The sequence below is a fragment of the Perna viridis genome, chromosome 7 (assembly GCF_037379345.1).
Source record: "Perna viridis isolate PV_CMFRI_1.1 ecotype Kerala chromosome 7, ASM3737934v1, whole genome shotgun sequence".
Taxonomy (NCBI): domain Eukaryota; kingdom Metazoa; phylum Mollusca; class Bivalvia; order Mytilida; family Mytilidae; genus Perna; species Perna viridis.
In genome coordinates this window covers 35,444,788-35,465,135 of record NC_142451.1, presented here as the reverse complement: position 1 = coordinate 35,465,135, position 20,348 = coordinate 35,444,788, and the positions used below count along the sequence as shown (strand labels likewise).

The 20,348-nt window shown below is 32.8% G+C and overlaps 1 protein-coding gene across 5 annotated transcripts in view; it reads left to right on the top strand.

The window, feature by feature from the left end:
• The window catches only part of LOC148612460 (eukaryotic translation initiation factor 4B-like), a 46,800-nt gene extending 28,785 nt beyond the window's left edge, over positions 1-18,015 (top strand). For 3 of the 5 annotated variants that reach the window (XM_088593899.1, XM_088593900.1, XM_088593903.1), the window contains 7 exons: positions 3,799-4,027; positions 5,979-6,073; positions 8,684-8,973; positions 11,450-11,561; positions 12,655-12,808; positions 14,010-14,079; positions 16,358-18,015. In XM_088593899.1, coding sequence (XP_088450025.1) covers positions 3,799-4,027; positions 5,979-6,073; positions 8,684-8,973; positions 11,450-11,561; positions 12,655-12,808; positions 14,010-14,079; positions 16,358-16,429 — 1,022 coding nt within the window. In that variant the 3' untranslated portion in view covers positions 16,430-18,015. The remainder of the gene's footprint in view (positions 1-3,798; positions 4,028-5,978; positions 6,074-8,683; positions 8,974-11,449; positions 11,562-12,654; positions 12,809-14,009; positions 14,080-16,357) is intronic. The other 2 variants (XM_088593901.1, XM_088593902.1) reach the window with 1 other exon arrangement.
• The last annotated feature ends 2,333 nt before the right edge of the window (positions 18,016-20,348 follow it).

Sequence of the window (20,348 nt, the reverse complement as noted above, 5' to 3'; positions counted from 1 at the left end):
TGGGTTACTTAGGCATAAATATTATACGAAAATTAAAAGTCATTCATTCAGTACAATGTCTAATGAAATTCAACTACCCTAAGGTGCCCCTTACTATCCACACTTCATAGGAATATATCGAGGTCAATGACGCGTATAATACACAACTATCAGTGTACAATGAACAGAGGAATAAAAACACACAAACCATTTCAAAAGCCCACAAACTACAAACATTGATGAATATTACACTGAATCCTGGCCGAAATATGAAATATGGGATTTGCTTTCGTAGAAAGGTCAGGAAATTACTTGGCTATTTATAGATGAGAAACACGTGGTTTTACTTATAAATACACACAACGTAAAGAAGGTCAATAAACAAGACAAACACAATATATATTATTATTTATTGATAAAAGAACAATACAATGAGAAGGTCTATAACAATTAAATACCAGATCAGAAATGTTGAACAGTGATATCCCTGGTTGATCCACAGTATCGTCGTCTTACCTGAACTCACACTTCCGGTAAAATCGTAATTTCGGTTATAAGAATAGCCCGGTTATTTGCATAATTTTTACTGGCAAATAGGCTATGCAATTAAGCGGAATCCACTGTATTGTGTATTATTAAAAAATCTCTAGCTATATGACAAGGTATGTAGTGTCTAAATTTTACCATATTTGGGTAATGTACACATATTTACTTAGAAATCATTTTTCTGAGCATGGGGTATGTATTATAAATCAATACTTGCCCACAAAATCAAGTAAACAAACAAACTGGAAGATGGATGTTACTCAGTGAAAGTTTATCTTATCTTCAAATGCATCTTCAAGTAAATTTTAAATGACATGTTTAAATGTCTTAAACACATATAACCTAGGTCTCTTTTCATTTCATTTGTTCCTGCTTCTAATTCGAACTAATGATGTGGAGTATGCATTACCTATATAAGCAAGCAACATACTTAAAGTTTCGGACACTTCTGTTGCATCTAAGGTTTTTAGTTTTAGCTGGTCTGCTTAATTTATACAGATTCCATGGATGGTGGGATATTTTACACATAAGGCCAACTTTTTTTTATAATCTATTTTAAGGGATTTTTTTTTTAATTGGGTCGAGGAGAGCAAATGAAAATAAAAATAAAAGTCAAAATCTTGGCAAGTCAATGGAAAAAATAAAAATAAAAGTAATTTTTCGTTTTTATTAGTTTTTTGCTATATTCTAAGTATACGAAAAGTAAAATCTTTTGATACCCAATTTTAATATACATTTCACTTCTAAAACTATTAAAAGACTGATTGATACTATTTTCACAATGAAACAAGAGAATACACACAACTTTTTTAAGTAGCACTCCAGCTAAGAATCATGCAAAATGTGATTCATGGGTAAAAAGCCTACATATTTTTATTTTTGATATTTTGTTTGAATTGCCATAGTTAACAGGAATTAACATTAAGTATTTCATATAACCTGTGCTCTTAGGAGATAAAAATTGTATAGAATGCACTGTAGATTTCAAAATTAAGGAAGATAACTTTGTAAATGACGCTCAAATACAATAGAATCTACTGGAATTTTAATGTTGATTTTCTCCTAAGAGCAGGCAGATTTGAATGAATAATTACACAGTTCATAGTATAGACCCATAAAACAACTTAATTACAAAAGTAAAAATTTGTAGCCTTATTTAGGGTGTATCACATTTTATGTGATTTGATAGTTAAATTTAAAAAGGTCTATGTTGGTTACAATTATGACATGTACATTTATTATAATGTCCAGTAATCATCAGCTGTCCAAGCCAGATAAAATGGTAATTATAGGCAAGATGTTTACCCAGGACAGTATATAAATGTGATTCCTTTAATTTATCCATAGAGGATAATTTTATCTCTTGGTGGTTAGAGAAAAGCACTTTCGGGATAAGATGATTATTTTGAATTTGCAATTAGTATAGAAATAGTTGGTTACATCAGTATCAATTGGGGAGGTGGAATGAATCTGGCTTTGTAAAATATAAATAATAATTAATGTGCAGAACAATTTTACAGTGTTACAAGATATGTTGAAATTTAGACATAACTTTTAGAGTAATATTGCCTGCTGGTGTGTTGGGCAGTGTGCGAGAATGTTGGTTGGTTAATAAGCATTTATTTTATAATCATGCAGCTTGTGGAGTTAAATGTATAAATCCTTGTAAAGCTGTTTGCATAATAAAAACAGAAAAATGTTAGTGGGCCATGGGCATGGTACTTTTATTTTTATTTTATTTTTGGCTTAAATAGGGTCAAATCTGGATTTTACCATTAGATTCTTTTTTTATTGTATATTTACTTCCGATTTTGATAATTTCTGCCTTGTTTGTAAACCTCGTAAAATCATTCTTGTAATACAAACAGCTATATTTTTTGTGTGGTGGGGTTTGGTTCTTGGCAACTGTAGAAACCTACATCCCAACTTTTCTTTGATTGGAAAAAAGTAGGAAAGTCTTAAGACTGCTATCAGAAAAGATGAAAATATTTTTACAGAAACTTATGCCATATTTTTCAGTGTCAGCCTGGACTTACTGTCCATTTTGACTTTTTTCAAGAAAAAATGTTCATCCACAATGCATTTTATTAGATTTTTTTATTTCATTTTTTGTTGCTTTCAATTTTGGGTAAACTGCAATCAACAAAGGCTGAAACTCACACAGTCAAACCAGGGATCAAACTCGACGATAATTGATCAGTGCCGCTATCGTTTATGAATGAATACGATACTAATAAAAACTTTAAAACTGTTAAAATGTATAAACAAACTCTAGAAGATACTTTAACAAAAATCTTTTTAACTGACAAGACATTATCGAGTGTTTCTGAGTCATCGGTCCTTCAATATGCAAATTTATACCCATTTACAGTATGTCATAACATATTCGCTCATGGCTCAAATTATAATCAGTTAAAGTGTTATCTAAATGGCTAATTGCAACCAAATTTAAAGGGAACATTTTTTTTAATGTATTTCGAAATGCCAGGTAATATTGTTCATTAATTACCGCTCGTAATTATGACTATTCATCAAACTAGTTGGTTTCCCTCTGATTTCACACCGGTGCTCAAGCTTGACATATTTACGATATCGTACTCCTGATGATCTAAGGCTTCAGAGTAATTGACACGCAATTTAATAAAATTAATTGAACTTGCTTACAAAGTACACTAAAACAAAAATACAAATATTTAATGTACAGCTAGTTGAAATAAATCAGTTCCGATTTCAATACAAATTTAGGGAGGCTATTAAGTAGTTTAAATAGCTCTCTAGGTAGAAATATGCCCTACATTATACCATTGTGTCCTACTTAACTACTTCAGAACACCTGTGTGATCTTTTGGACGCTTATGAAATACTAGACATTTGGAATATTGCTTATGATGGCTTGTACTTTGTCTTTCCTTCCCAGGTTTGATAGATATGGTTGAGGGTATTTTACATCTTGTTTCCTTATCATGGTTAAATTAAGTTGTTCTTAGCCAGACATAGTGTGCAAGATCTTGATTAATTTGGACCATGAAAGGTCAATATCTAATTTCCAAAGCTATATTCTGGAACTTCATCCTGTGTCAAAAAATTCAGTTGTACTAAACAAAGTGTCCTTTATACTTTATACTTTCCCAAATTGTTAATGGCTCAATTGATAAGGTTGCATTAATCTAGACATTAGGCAGCAATTGTTTTTTTCTTTGTTGCTCTATTAGTAAAGTATAGTAACACTTGAGCGCATAATTATTGTAAATAAGAGCATGTTTCAATTTTTAGAAGCACCTGTTGAAAGGCCAAGGTTAAACCTTAAACCTAGAACTAAACCTTCAGAGGAAAATGCTCCTTCAGAGAAGCCTCCTGAGAGAAAAACATCATCCAATATATTTGGTAATGCTAAACCAGTTGATACAGCAGCCAAAGAGAGAGAAATAGAGGAGAGGTTACGAAGAGAAAAAGAAGATGAAGGGAGACGAAAGGCAGAAGAGGAAAAAGAAAACAGAAATATGTAAGTGTTTACATTGTTATTGTATGCATGTCAAGTAGAATCTAATATATATATTATGTGGTAAATTATATGCAGTGGTAGTCTAGATATAATCATTTTGTTAGTTTTTATTTTCACAATAATAGTTTTTATTTTCACAATAATGTAAAATAAATAAAAAAGTGAAGTTTATCTATGTCAATTCATTTATTAAATAGGTGTTAATTTAATTTTATTAACTTTTAATGCACTGGTCATTTGACTCATTGAAATTTGCCACATACATGTATTCAAAACCTTTATTACTACATGTACATGTATTATAAATTGGTATGATTTTTCAGTCCCCTACCAGCTTTAGTAAAAAGGGACTTTAATTTTGCATTCTGTTTTTTTTTATTCTAAACGCTTGCAGATATTGAGCTGAATTTTGGTTATGTGAGTCTTGCTGAGTTACAGATCAAGTTTGAGCTTTGTTCCGCGCCGCTGATTTTGTCCAAGTTGCAGCCCTTGAACTTTGAAAAATTTACCAAATTTAAGTTTACCATATTTCTTTTCTAAATGCTTACAGATATTGAGCTTATTAGTTACAGACCAAGTTTACATTTTGTTCTGTTCTCCTTACCGTTGTTCAAGTTATGTCCCTTGAGTATTGAAAAATTTACTAAGAAATATAAGTTTTCTGCACTTTTTTAAATCACCTTGCTGAAAGGCCATGTGAGCTATTGCTATCACTATGTGTCCGTTGTCTGTCATCATCATCCGTTTTTCGAACATCTCTGAAACTGCTCTATAGATTGTAACCAAACTTTGCATGAATGTTCCTTAGGGTGTTTTTAACAATTCTTTTGTGAGGATTTTTGATCTTGCAAAATAGACCATAGGTGTCAAGTTGTAGAATTATGAAATAACTCGAAAACAGTTGGGTTTTGCTCAAATTTGGTAGGGGATAAAGTTGTTCAGCATGATGGGATGGACCTATGCCGAAGTTTTCAGACAGATCCGTTGACGAATGAATGAGTTGTTGGTCCTGAAATGGATTTTTTTCCTGAATTTTACAAATCCAACTTTGAAAATCTTCTCTAAAACTAGGGGATTTTCGATCTAGCGAAAAATATGGCCACTTTTACTAAAAATAGACTGTAGGGGTCAAATTTCAGAATTTTGCAAATATCTCAAAAACAGTTTGATTTAGCTAAAATCTGGCAGGGATTAAAATTCTTCAGCATTATGGGATTACCTACATGTATGTGAATGTCGAAATTTTCAGAAAGATCCGTTGAAAAATGAATGAGTTATGAGTCCTAAATTGGATTTTTTTTATAAAGTATCCTCTTAGACAATTTTTAGGATTGTAACCAAATATTGCATGAATGTTTGTAAGGATATCCTTAACAACTTTTTATCTGTGGAAAACATGTCCACCACTAATAAAAATTGACGACTTGTTGAAATAACTTGAAAGCCAAAGGGTTTAGCCTAATTTTCGAGGGGGGAAATTGATCATCATGGTGATACCAACCTATACTGAAATTTTCATAAAGATCTGTTGCTTAATGGTGGATTTATTGTCCTTGAAGAGAAAAAATGACAATTAGAGATTTATTTTATGATATGAAAACCAGACGGATAACTTACATGCTCTGTATTGATGAAATGATTCTTGTAACAATCGTATGGTAAGGTTAAGAGTCCGGCTTTAGAAAGCTATAAAGACTATTTTTGACCAGTTGAGCGATTCAGGCCCTCTAGGGCTTCTAGTTTGATTATAGATAACATGAATATCTTCAACAATAAGATGTTATAGAGTATTATAAACTTTTTGAATCATTCTTCCTTGTATTTACTGGTGTAGTTGCAATCCAATTGTTATGTCCATATGCTTCTTAACTGTTTGGGTTTCAGCTTCTGTGTTAGTATCAAGCTAAACCATGCAGTGCAGTTTTTACTCATGGTTCTTCTTTTTATCTAGAAATACTAGTCCTGGATACAGACCTCGTCGTGACAGTAGAGAAGATGGGCGACAGCGTAGATTAAGCAGTACAGGTTCAGGTAAAGGGAGGCCAGGTCAGTAGTCATTTTGACCTCAGACCTTAGCTTTTATTTTTTGTTATTTAAGAAACCTCTTTTCTTTTTTTTTTTTTAGAAAATGCTTGGAACTGGTGTTCATTGGTAATTTACATGCTGCTAAAATTTTAGAGAGGAATAAAATTAATTTCAGGAAAAATGCTTTAACTATACTCGGCATCACATAAATAACATACTGTTAAAATTTGAATAAAAATATTTTCTACGACTTTATTGACACCAACCGTCGTTTAAATTGTCTTAAATGACTTGCTCATTCGTTTAGCCAAACAGCTTCTCAAAAACAAGTCGCTTATTAGCTTAAATCATGCGTAACAAATCCTTACGGGAAAATCCCATACTAATATCCGCCATGTTGGTTTTTACGGGACGATTTGTTTACAAACGAAGTTCGTAAGTTCCCGTCGAACTCAGGTGACAATCGTCTGCTTGATCAACTTCTCGGTATTGTACATTGTTCGCGTAAAATAAATCCGAGATATCCGAAATAACGCCGAAGTGCATTCTGGGTTCTTCGGTTTTTGGACAAACCATTTAAACGTAAACAACATCTCCTAGCAACCCGATCACTGTAAACATGGCCGACTTTTTACAATGTAAATATTGGCACCTAGAATTAAAATCTGACCGGAATTTAACGATTCAATGTTTAGGGAGAAGCCGTTTGGCTAAACGAATGAGCAAGTCATTTAAGACAATTTAAACGACGGTAGGTGTCAATAAAGTCGTAGAAAATATTTTTATTCAAATTTTAACAGTATGTTATTTATGTGACGCCGACTATAGTTCCTTTTTTATTTTCATTACTCCCTGTCCATCTGTCCTTCCATCTGTTTGGCCACATTTTTAGCTGTTGCAATCACTTGGCTTCCATCGTTGTCATCGTCATTAACAATTTTTCAAAACTCTTCTCCTCTGACACTACTTGACCAATTGGAACCAAACTTGGTATGAATGTGCCTTAGGGTATCCTGCATAGATCTGATATGGGGTTTTTTAATCCGGTGCAAAACATGGCCGTTGTTACTAAAAATAGAACATAAGGGTCAGACAGTAGTTTTTTGCATATATCTCCCAGACCATTAGGTAAGGTCAATTCTGGCATGAGTAAAGGTGTTTAGCATGATGAGATCTATCTGTGGACCTATTTTCGTGTTAATCAGATCTGATAATCCATGTTGGAGTTACTGCCATTTTCCACATTTTTTTGGTATTATAATGTTATATCTTTCAAAAATCTTCTCCTCTAACACTATTTATCCAATTAGAACCAAACTTGGTTCCTTTGGGAATCCTGAATAGAACTGATATGGGGATTTTTGATCCGTTGAAAAACATGGCTGTTGTTACTGAAAATAGAATGTAGGGGTCAGACAGTAATTTTTCACATACATCTCCAAAACTGTTAGGTTTAGCCAAAGTCTAATAGCTATAATGATTCTGATTATTAGGCCTACAAAAGTCTAAGGATTAAAGTTGTCAGACGACTCCTTGTAAGAGTTATTGCTCAAATGACTTCTTGTTAAATTTATTGCCTTTAAAAGGCAAAATTCAACTAGGTGAGCAATGCCGGCTCTTAGGAGCCTCTTTTTCTTGAAGAATTGGAACCAAACTTGGTATGAATGTTCCTTGGAGTATCCTGCATAGGATTGGTGTGGGGATTTTTGATCCGTCAAAAAGCATGGCTGCTGTTTACATAATAGTAATAGTGTTCAGCATGATGAGATCCATATGTGGTCAGCTTTTGGTTTTAATCTGTTAAGCCATGTCGGAGTTATTGGCCTTTTTCAACAATTATTTGCTGTTTTTAATTTTATTAAAAGACTAGTTTTTCACATATATCTCCAAAACCATTAGGTTTAGCCAAATTATTTCAGTTGCTGAAATGATCCTTATTATAAGGACTACAAAAGTCTTCAGGGATAAAAGTTGTCAGAGGACTCCTTGTAAAAGTTATTGCCCTTTGAAAGGGGAAAAATGGTTTTTTTTTTTTACATTTTTCAGTCAATATCTTGACTATGATAGATTAAAGGAAATTATTAATTGTTGAAATAGTCCTTGTGATATATTTCACATATATCTCCAAAACCATTAGGTTTAGCCAAATTATTTCAGTTGCTGAAATGATCCTTATGATAAGCCCTACCAAAGACTTCTTGAGTCAAAATTGTTGGATAACTTCTTGTTAAATTGATTGCCTTTGAAAGGCAGAATTCAACTATGTGATCGATTCAGGCTCCTGGGAGCCTCTTCTTTAAAGTATTTTCATGCATCAAATTTGTGTGTTTAACATTTGCAATTAATGTAAACATTAATGTAAATGACATCTTACTTGAAAATCGAAGGTTTGTCATTTGTAAGTGTGACCATCATTTTATATGTATATATGAATAATAATAGAAATTATTTACTGTTATGAAGTTTATGAAGTTGCTACACATAACAATGTAGGTTGTAGTACATGTATTTTTAAATAGCATAACCTCAATTAGGAAATTTGATTTTTCTCAACATGGCCAAAGTCAAAACCACCCAATTATTTAGTTTTTAAAATGACAAAATTGCGATGGTCAGTTTAATGTTTGACAGGCCCTCCTCCAGTAACCTCCCCTGATAGACCAAGACATGACAGTGATGTATCAAATCATTCACAAGAAGTATTTTCTGGTGGAGAGGAGTCTAAGGAAGAACCTAAGAGTCCTGCCTCCCCCACCAACAGAGATGAATCTGCTAAACTTGTACCTGCTCCACCTCCAGCTGTAAATATCTGGGAGAAGCGGAAAGAAACTGTGGTGAAGACAGCAGTAGTGTCAGTAAAGTCTCCTATGGAGTCTCATACTCATGTTAAATCTGAAGTTAGATCAATAGCTGATGCACCAGTAAGTTAGGACTTAACTACTGATGCAATAGAATAGGATAGATTTTAAAGTAAGGGCAGGTAGTTAAGTTGGTAAAGGGCAAGAAATTTGATGCACTCATGTACATGTATAATAGTAAATGTAATTTTTGTTGTTGATACACATTTAAGTCATTGAAATGGTATTCTACAAAAATTTAACCTATGACTGTCTGATTTCAGAAGTTAAACATATGGGACCACTCAGCTCACAAAAAGAACTCCAGTCTAGCGTACAACTTGGTCCTTTTACAGATTATACCTGTCATATTAAATATATGCTTAATATGTCCTATTGTAGATATTCAAAACGAGGAATTTTGTGAATTAACATTTCCACTTTTGGTGACTTCTTCTTATAATAGTAGTAAATATATTCTTTAAACCTTAAAAATGCACCGTATTTTGGTGTGGATTATGTGCACATTTTTACATAGAAATTATTTCCAGAACATGTGGGTGAGTATAATACATCAATACATAAGAATTGGCCACAAAATTAAAGATTTTAGTACGTGAAAAGACATTGTGTAATATGATAAAAAAAAATAGAAGTGAAATGTTACTGAAAGAAATTTTATCTAATCATCAAATACATCTTCAAGTATTAAATTTTTAGTGATATTTTCTCCAAATCATGTTCAAATGACTTAACAACATGTTTCAAACAAAGGTTGTATGATATTTCCTGCTTATAACGCATGGTTAGAAATTAATATGAAACAACTAAAAACCAAAAAGTAACTAATTCTTTTTTTTGTCAAACCCTCCTTATCAAATGTTTTACAGCTGAAAATGATTATTATGATACTTATTTTGATTGTTTCTTACATTTGCATATTTTTTAATGAAATATTTGAGTTGAAACCAAAACCAGAAAATGTACGATTTCCCCGACTTTCATTTTTGTTTTATAAGCCATTTCATACATCCTGTGTCATTTTTATCATGCTTTGAAATTAAAATTATCCAATTTATGTAGCTACTGATGTTTACATGATATTTTAGTCTGCATAGAAGTTTCTTTCCTTCACATTTTCATAGGAAATAACGCATCAAGGTGAATAAATTGACCAATCAAGTGCAAAATATCAAAATTTTTTTGTCTTACAAAATTTTACTGCAAGCTAAGTCTAAAATACTTTTTGTCTCACATTTAGGCCTTCAAAATTGCACTGCACACAATACATAAATGCGCGCGATACATACCAAAATACGGTACATATGAACTTTGTTGGGCAGGAGTATTTTTCTGTAATAATTTCAAAAAGACCTCATCTTAATTGAACAAAACCTGTGATTGTTGTCCCCCATAGCCAAGCAACAGAGGGACATGGTACACGTAATTGTAGGTTAGGTTTGGTGGGTGCAAATCCTCTGAAACCATTTAACAGATCTATTCGGTATTTAATGTGGTGTATTGTTATGAAGTGTAAATAATTGTCAAATTGTGGTTGAGTTATGGGACTATTTTTTGAATGTTTCAACCATAGAAGATCAAAGTAATGGACACAACTTACCTGAACCACTTGATGGATTCTTGATATTTTCTTATAATGTATTGTTATGAAGTGTAGATATGCATGATACACTGCCAATTTTGTTGGAGTTTTTGGGAGTAGATTATTTTCAGCATGTTTCAACAATACATGACCTTGTGGATGAAACTCCTTTGAAACTGCTGGAGGAATTCTTTTGGTATTTCATTATGATGTATTGTTTTTGAAGTTTAGATATGCATACTTTACTGCCTTTCAGTGTCTGCAAATTTTGGTAGTGTTATGGGATTTATAATTTCTTCAACATGTTTCAACAATACAAGACCTTGTAGTTTCAAATCCTCCTGGTATTTTGTTCAATGTGTTGTGAAGTGTAGTTATGCATACTACACTGCCATTTACTCAAGGCAAATTTTGTTCGAGTTATGGAACAAATAATTTGTGGGTGTAAATCCTCTGAAACTTTACACACTACAAGGCCAAAATGTTAATCATATATCATTTGTCCATAACTTCTGAATTTGAGAATTTTTATTTTTCCGCTTGAACAATAAGCGTTTTCTCTAGATATATTTCATATATAACTTATCCTGACACAGTGTGGGACATATTGCTACGCATAGTAGACAGGTAATCAATAATTAAACCTGCCACAATGGGGGACATATGGCTACCAGCTTCCTTGTAATCATTGACTTAAACTGCCACTGTGGAGGGACATACGACTTCACATAGCTGTCATTTAACCTATAGTTTAACTGTCCAGAGTGGGAGACATATGGGTGCATATAGCTATCTTGTAATGTAAATTATTATCATATTTGTACAGTTTTCTTCTCTTGTTATTAACCTGTATCTGTCATATCAATGGACAACATTTACAGAAAAAATACCAAAAATTTATAAGTTATAAGGAACTTTCATTATATGTTCTTACCATATTTTTTTCTTTTCTATTAGAGTTCTTCATCAGGATCTTCATCAAGTTCACAATCTCCAGAGAACAAGGCAGCTCCTCCTCCAAGGGAAAATCCTTGGAACAAAAGGCAATACAACAGAGAAACATCCTCTGGTCAGTAATTATCTGATGTCTATAATAATAATTAGGGTCTGCCCACCAAAAGTAGCGGTTACCCTATACTTATTACTCTGTCTGTCCGTCAAGGTCATATTCCATGTTTTTCAGGGACAAACTTTTGTTGTCAATGCTGTAACTTTTTTGGCTTTCGTTGTGGGCTTTGGTATGTGTATAGGTCACAGAAATGCATTTCGTATATATGGCTTAATTGCCATAGTAGGGCCTACAGAGATAGATTCCATCTCAATGATTTCTGGGTTAAAGAAATTGGATGATCCTTTGTTTGGTTAGGTTTAATGCATCCGCCAAAAATTTGAGGTATTCAGTCAAACATGTCTTAGGTGACCTTTCAAGAACAAAATTTTGGTCAAAGAAGACAGTGGTCTTTATTTACAGGTTGGCTTTATGTAGAATGTACTGCATAGGGATATTTTAATTATTGTCTTTTGAGACAAGTTATTGCTGAATACAAGTGGTTCTTCAGATAGCTTTTACTAATAGTATGGTGCTGTCATCTTGGACAATTTGAATATAGTCTGTAAATCTAGATTACAATACTATTGTAAAAAAAATTGTATTATGAAAAATCACCGATTTTGATATGATTATATGAGTTCAAAAGTCTTTTTGTTTACATTTTGATTTGGCAGAATTATTTCTGACCTAAACAGTATTCTTTTTTCCTGCTTTAAAAACAATATATAAAAGTTGTTGAATTGAATACAACATTTTTGGATGGAAGTGAATTGGAAAAAGATACATATTGCTTATGGGGAAATTTCTGTGAGGATTTAATGATCAATTTATTAGCAAAGTTTCAGGAATTGAAAAAATAAAGCCAGCAAAAATTGTATATCCCTAATTAAAGAGCAAAGTGTGAAATTTGGCACCCACAAAAATACCGGCTTTACAGTAGTTTATACACCATGAAAGAAAATTAATGGACAGAAAGATTCAAGAATAAATTCATTATTGTCTGTGTATATGGGTTATATCCTTTGAACTTTCACTGACTTTTGATACTTCTCACTTGAAATCTTTCTCTTCAATATTTTTTTATATATTCACCTTATCCAATTTATTTCAGAAGAATCTGTGGGTAGTGGGCCATGGGGTAAGCCAACAGGCCGTGGTGAAAGTGTTGAGCCAAGAGGTAGAGATGACAGTTCAGAGATTCGTGGTAGAGGTCGTGGTGGACATGGTGCTGGAAGAGGAGGAAGAGGTGGCGGCCCTAAATCAAGGTACTGAATACCATACTTAAGCTTTTAAAAATAGAAGAATCCTGTTGTATACAGAATAGAAACGTTTTGTATTATCACTATTGGTTTGTTTGAAAATGATCAACACTTGAAACCATTAGCCAGTGCAGTGTATTAAGGAGTAATATCAGTTTTTTTTTTTTTACTTTTCTCTCTCAAAGTGTGTTAGACAATGTTTTGCTTAATACAATATTCATGAGATAGAGTGAAAAAATATACGATTCTGAATCACATAATATCGAGAACTTTCCAAAAACATACACATACATTTGTTTTTATTACATGTAGTCAAGCTTGATGTGTCAGACTTGGATTAATCGAAATCTCAGATAACTCAAGGTTTTCAATCAGTTCCCTTGGTAGTCCTTCGAGATAAAATAACGCCGATGTCTCAAATTGAACTAAGTAGTTTGCTTTATTACAATCGATGATCGAAGTTTGTTTTAACAATTTTATTACAATCGATGTTCGAAGTTGGTTTTAACAACATTAAGCTTGGCTTACGTAATTACTCATTTGCACTTTTATGACTTGATTTTTGTATTTGATTAATACAAAATGGATTGTGTAGTAAAAAAGAAAAGAATTTGATTAATCACACTTTGAAATTCTCACAAACAGTGGTATTGAATATTTTGATAATAAAATTTTACTTAAAATTTGTTTGTTGTTGAAATGCTATCGGATCACATAACTTCACACCGAACAGACGATGTTAACTTGCGTATTCATTCTGCTTGTGAATCTGGAATGTTTTCGTACTAATGTAGTGCACGTGATTTGATGACACTCCTGATTTTGAGTTATTCAAAGCAATATGAAACTAAAGATGTAGAAAAAATAAATAAGGGTTTTCCTCGAAATATATACGAATACTGACATTGAATATTTTGTGGAAAATCCTTGTTTATTTTATCACGAATACAGGCAAAAGAAACATTTAAAATGCAGAAACAATAACTGACCAATATATTTCCGATCAACCTTGGATAGCTGGAAGATTTTTCCTTATTTTTACCATGTTTCACTGTATGAGACAATCAAAGCCAACAGTAACTTTAAATAACACAAGACTAAATCTTGTGTTTAGTTAAAATCCAAAGATGTGGGAAAAGCATTCAACACAGCGCATTACTACTAAAGCTTTTTGAATTGTCTGTTATTGTTTGGCGACTATTTGTAGGCCACAACAAGACAAGAAAATTCCTAAATCTATTGATGAGATGCCGAAGTATGAAGCTCCATCAGGGAAGGTGAGAATCCTATACACTTTACAATTATACCTCAATAAGTTGTTCTACATGCAAATGTCTCAAAGAAAGATAACATCAAGTGTCTGTTATACAGTAAAACATACAGAAAGTCACATGAAAAACAATATGGGAAAGATTTCTGATACTTTGTAAAGTCACTCTAATAAATATCGATAACTAAAATGTTGCATACCAAATTTAAGAAGTTTTTGTTTTTATTTCTTCATACATCCAGCAAACAGAGTGGAATATTTAGGATCTGTCTGTCTGTTCATTCATGCATGTTGCAATACCAATTCCTTTAAACTGTTCACACAAACAATTGTTTGTGGAAGTCTTAATTTCAGTGTTAACACTACCCACGAAAACCAAAAAAATTAGTACTCAACAAATAAAAATAAATTCAAAGTATATATTTTGTTGCCTTTTTTTTTTGACAAATCTAAGAGACACAAAGAGGGTAATCTTATTTTTTGTGTTTTGGCTAAACCCCAAACCAGTGGTGTCTATGTGGAATAACTTGTGTCTAGTTAAGCTTAGAAATTTATTAGAGGTAATAGAGGTGTGCACAGCCAAATGTATAACTTTCCAAAATTTAGGGAAAGTTGGCCTTGTCAATTTCAAGATTCCATAGTGTTAAATTGCATGCTTTCTGGCTTGCAGTTGTATAATGGTATGGCTTGGTCTGCACAATTGAATATTAGTTTGTTCCAAACAAAAGGTTGGTATTGGTTTTTGAGGTTATGGCCCCAACAGTTTTGGAAATACGGGCCAAAACAAGTTTTCAAAGAATTGAACTACATGTATTAAATTTCAACTTCTGGAAAAGTGTATGGATGTTTAGAATTTTGTACCATAATATTCTTTGCCACTTCAGTCATACTGGGATTGATTTTGGTTTTTTGTCTCACCTGTGATGAAAGTCTTGGAAGGTGAGACTTTTTTTTGGCTTTTTTGCCTGCGATGGCGGCGTCCACAAACTTAACGTTAAGTTTTCTGACAAGTTCATTTAGACATGAACCCCTTATGCTAGGTCAGTGATATTTGGTGTACAGATGCATTACCATCATTGTATCACAAATTCATGCTAATTTTACGCATATACCCCCACAGTCATGGTCTGGTGATGACTTAGAAAATTCAATGTTAAAGTTTAATGTTAAGTTTTCTGATAAGTTCATTCAGACATGATTTTTGTCTGCTTTTTAGCATAATTCCACTATTTCAAATCGTTATTTTACCGTTACGATTCTTTTTTTACTGTATATTTACTTCGATTTTGCCAATTTCCACTTAGTTTGTAGAACTCGTAAAGTCATCGCTGTTTATTTCAACATGAACCCTTTATGCTAGGTCAATGATATTTGGTGTACATATGCATTACCATCATTACATCACAAAGTCAGGCCAATTTTCTTCATATACCCCTGCAGTCTAGTGCATTTTGTAGTAGTAACACAAAAATGATAATTTTATAATTTCATATTATACAAAATATGAAAGCTACACAAAAAATAATATTTAACAAATGCACCATTATATTGACAACATCAAACAGGCTAGACATCAGTGTGATAACAGTTTATGTTAAGATTTGAACCATTTAGAAATGAGAGACCAAAACGGGGCTAGAAAGAAGTGTTTCTCTGATGATTGGACAATAACTTGACTGAGGGCAAATATATCTCTTTTAAATTGTACTATATAGTGTTTTACCACAATAGGAAGTCTGGGATGGTTGGATGTGTGACTATTAAGAATTATGGACCACAGGGGATCCTAAAACAAGTATTTTCTGATTTCTGGGTAACTTGGCTTGAGTTAAAGGGAATAATTCACTTTGAAATTGGACCACAAAGTTCAATACCCCAAAAGAAAGGTTGGGATTGATTTTAGAGGTTATGACTTGAACAATTTGGGAATTAGGGACCAAAAAGGGGTCACTTAGAAGTTGGTCAAATTATAAAGCTGTATCAAGTTCGAATGGTGTTTGTATACTTACTTCAACTGCTCAGGGTGGACATCAGCAGTCGATTCTGGCTGCGCCATGTGAAGCTATTTTTTTATGTCACTTCATGTCCTATTTATGCCCTATTTATGATAAAGGACATTGTACTGCATGTGTGGAGGCATCAATCATTTGTGTCTCCCAGATGGGGCACTCTTTTCTTTTTTCTTCCTTTTTTTGTTTTTTGTTTGTTCGTTTGTTTGGTTTTTTTTTGGTTTTTTTTTTTTGGTTTTTGCTTGCAAATCTAAGTTCATGTATTCTTAATTTTAGGATTTTAGTCAACAAAACAAATTTGCAGGATTGTTAGCAGAAGATGAAGATGATGAAGGAGAAGAATCATGAATAGGAAGTAATTTCTGAATGACTTTACAAGTGCTAGGTGAAATATCAGGTTTTACAATGATATTTGTGCATTTACTGTTGGAATCCTGACCCCGAGTATTGGTATAAAACCATTCACTTAAAATTGGTGTGGTTCATTTTGATCATCTGATGTTTGTTTTCATTGTATTGCTGAAGAATAGAGTGACCCTCATGAATTAATATATTTTAGAGAGTTGGCAGTATATCTCCAATTAATTACTTTTTGTCACCTAGTTGTAAGTCTTTTGGACTGGGTATTGTTAAAATAAAATGTTAAGTTTTTTTAAGTTGCAAAGTAAAACAATGTGGGGATGGAAAACAATAATGCTTGAAAACAAGATTGTGACCGTACTGGGTTGGGGAAATTGACTTGAATATAGTCTTTGCTCAGCTGACTCCTTCATTCTTATCTCCTCAACATATGCTCATGAATAATAAATATGTATGGTACTTATATTTCCCTTGGTGTATGTCACTTGTCTATGGTACATATATGTTAGTTACATCTTTTGAAAATGGTATTTTTGTAGAAATGTTTATGTAGGTCACTTAATGTAGCATTATTATTAATCATATTTGATCTCATAGAAATTAATTTTTATAATTATTAAACATTTCATGATTACCTCCATGAATTCGGTCAGATGTAAGGGCATTTTCCTTACTTATTTTAATTTTTTCTTTAGTATTGAGTCAAAAACTATTTTCTTATGATCCTTGGACAGTTGTCTTCCTTTCTATGATATTGTTTATAGAAAACTAACCCAAGGATATTAACCTAGTATTTTATGCCAAGGCAATACCTGTGTTAGGGGCATCCTTTCAGTAAAGCTAGTAACATCAACTTGGTATGGTAAATAGCGCAAGGTCTCAAGTCATATTTTTATTAATAGGATAGACTTTGGATGCCAGTATTTTGTATGTGTAATTTTTCTTCAGTGGGAATGGTATTATGTATTTCCTCCGTAAATCATCCTGGGAATATGGAATGTCATCAGTGTATGTATTTGCCCCTTGTATATTGCTAAATGAACATTCTTGTACATAGTAAATCATTATTCTATCATGTGAGTGAGGTTTTACATGTAACCTTTGAATATTTGTCTCTCCCTTATTCTTGAATTCAACATTGATTAAGTTAAAATTATAGAAATAGGACTGAATAAACTTACTCCAGAACACATCTTGTACCATCTCTTTGAATATTTATATTTTTGTACAGTTTTTATCTTTTTTAACTTGGTATGAAAAATTAGTCCATGGAAAAAAATAAGAGCAGTATTTATGAGAACTTACGGATATTATTGATTTATGTAGCGAGTTCCGTCTTGTTGGTATCGATACATTCTTGACTTCATCACTACAAGCAATACATGTTTTCCATTGTTAAATGCTGAATGTGTTGAATGTTTGATTATTTATTATTTGTGTGTTATATATAATGACCTGCTTAAGAATTTTAGATTGTATGACAATGAGTATTCAAGATATTGATATGAATCTGTACATGATGAATTCTTTTCCTTCAAGAGGAAAAAAATAAATGAATTATTTTATTGATTTCATTTTCTGTTTTTAGTGTTTATTTGAGAAGGTCAATTAATCTTCTTAAAGTTAACATCTATATATCACAGCTGTTAATTCAGATATTTGTATCTGCATTTATTACCATTATCTAAAGGACAATGCAAAGATAAACCAAGATAAAAAAAAAATATCAAATTAAATACACAGAAAATTATTTTTAAACCTTGAACTACACAAAAACTTTGAGCTTGGATCAAGTGCACTGGTAGAGTAAATATTGTCTTTTTTTCTCTGCATACTTTCCCAGTTGCTGAAGTGGAAACTGCCAAATTAAATGAATCTGTAGCTATTGCTGGAGATAAATATTGCATGGTATGACCCAGATCTCGGGGTAACATAACCCTTTTGTAAAGCATATCTAAGAAGTGAAGCATTTTCATGAAGACTTTACAACTTGCAAGTTCTGAAATAATGCACAAGTTGTAGGATGAAAAATAGATAGAAAAAATGATATGGAATAAGGTCTTTGCCCTTATTGAAGAGATTGATCAAGAAAACCTCTTTCATAATTGTGGATGCAATTAATTTGGCTAACATCCTCCATCACCAAGACATTACCAACAAAATTCCCCCATATTTCTAAGACAAATCCATACCAATTATTTTTATATTCCTAAACTTCACCCATTGCATCCTAAATTTTTAATTATAAAAGGCTATTACAGAACCTCGAGATTGAGGACTTGAAGGCTAAACCACCTGACTGTTCTTGCAAAAGCTCTCTATTTAAATATGGTCCTTCTGGTCACGTCGTTACAGGAGATTTAACCATCATCGAAAACGAATCTCTGCATAATATCCTTTCTAAAGGTCCCAAGTACAGTGAACCATGCTCCATAAATTGGAATTATAACTTTAAATTCTTATGGATACCGTTGAGGACTATGCAAGAAAATGGATAAAACGAGAACAAGACTGATTCTCTGTCAGAGTGGTTAAAAGCCGTGAGGTCTTTAATTTTGAAACAAATGAAAGTTTTAAGTAGGTCAATGAGTGCCAAGGTTACATCAGTTTTCAAAGACCCTGATGTAGCAAAAACATTGTCTACCATGCATGACAAACATTGTTTTTGTCTGCAAAACATTTTACATCCAATGTTTATTATCAGAGGTAGACATAGAAAATAATAGCAGTGATAAGACCTATACTGCTACCACACTCTCCAAAGAAGAGATTGTGGAAAACCATAAATCTGTTCTAATCTCTTTTTGTCTCTACCAAGGAGGATGATTGTGATTTACCGTCTATTTACTGGATTCCTAAACTCCACACGAATCCATACAAATAACGTTTCATAGCAGGATCTGCAAAATGTACCACCAAACCTCTTTCAAAACTTTTAACTTCTATACTCACAACTGTCAAAGAGGGTCTGCAGTCCTACCACAACACTTGTTACTCCCGTAGTGGTATTAATTCAATGTGGTTCCTGAAAAATTCAAAAGATCTTTTGGAGACAATCAGTTCAAGACTATTATCTGAATATAATAGCATTAAAATCTATGATTTTTCAACACTGTATACTTCTATTCCCCATACTCACTTAAAATCCCGACTTAAAAACATACATCGTTGTTTTTCCAAAATAGATGGTAAACCTAGATACAAATATATAGTTCTTGGTAGAGATTCCTCATACTTTGTGAGAAATAATTCCAAATCATCTTCCAAATGTACAGAGGAAGATGTTTACAAAATGCGGGAATTTTTAATTGACAACATATTAGTCCAGTGTGGTGGACTTGTTTTTCAACAAACGGTCGGCATTCCAATGGGAACAAATTGTGCTCCTTTACTTGCTGACATATCACTTCACTGTTATGAGGCTGACTTTATAACTGATCTGATCCGAAAGAAAGGAAGATCCTTTAATCTCAGTTTCCGCTATATAGATGATGTGTTGTCTTTGGACAATCCTAATTTCGGGGATTTGGTACATTGCATCTACCCTCAAGAACTTGAGATAAAGGATACTACAGGCACTGTGGAGTCAGCCTCATATCTTGACCTACACTCGGAAATCGATGGTAAAGGAAAACTATTGACCAAACTTTACGACAAACATGATGACTTTTCATCCAGAATTGTCCACTTTCCTTTCATCTGGCAACATCCCTTCAGCACCTGTGTATGGAGTAGTCATATCACAACTCATATGTTGTGCCAGAGCTTGCCAAAACTACGCAGACTTTTTGTACTGCACTAGAACTCTAACAGGTGGGCTTCTGGAACTGGGTTATGTTGCTACAGGATTGAAGTCATCACTACACTATTACTCTCTAATAGATATCGAGCAGGTCAAGAAATGAAG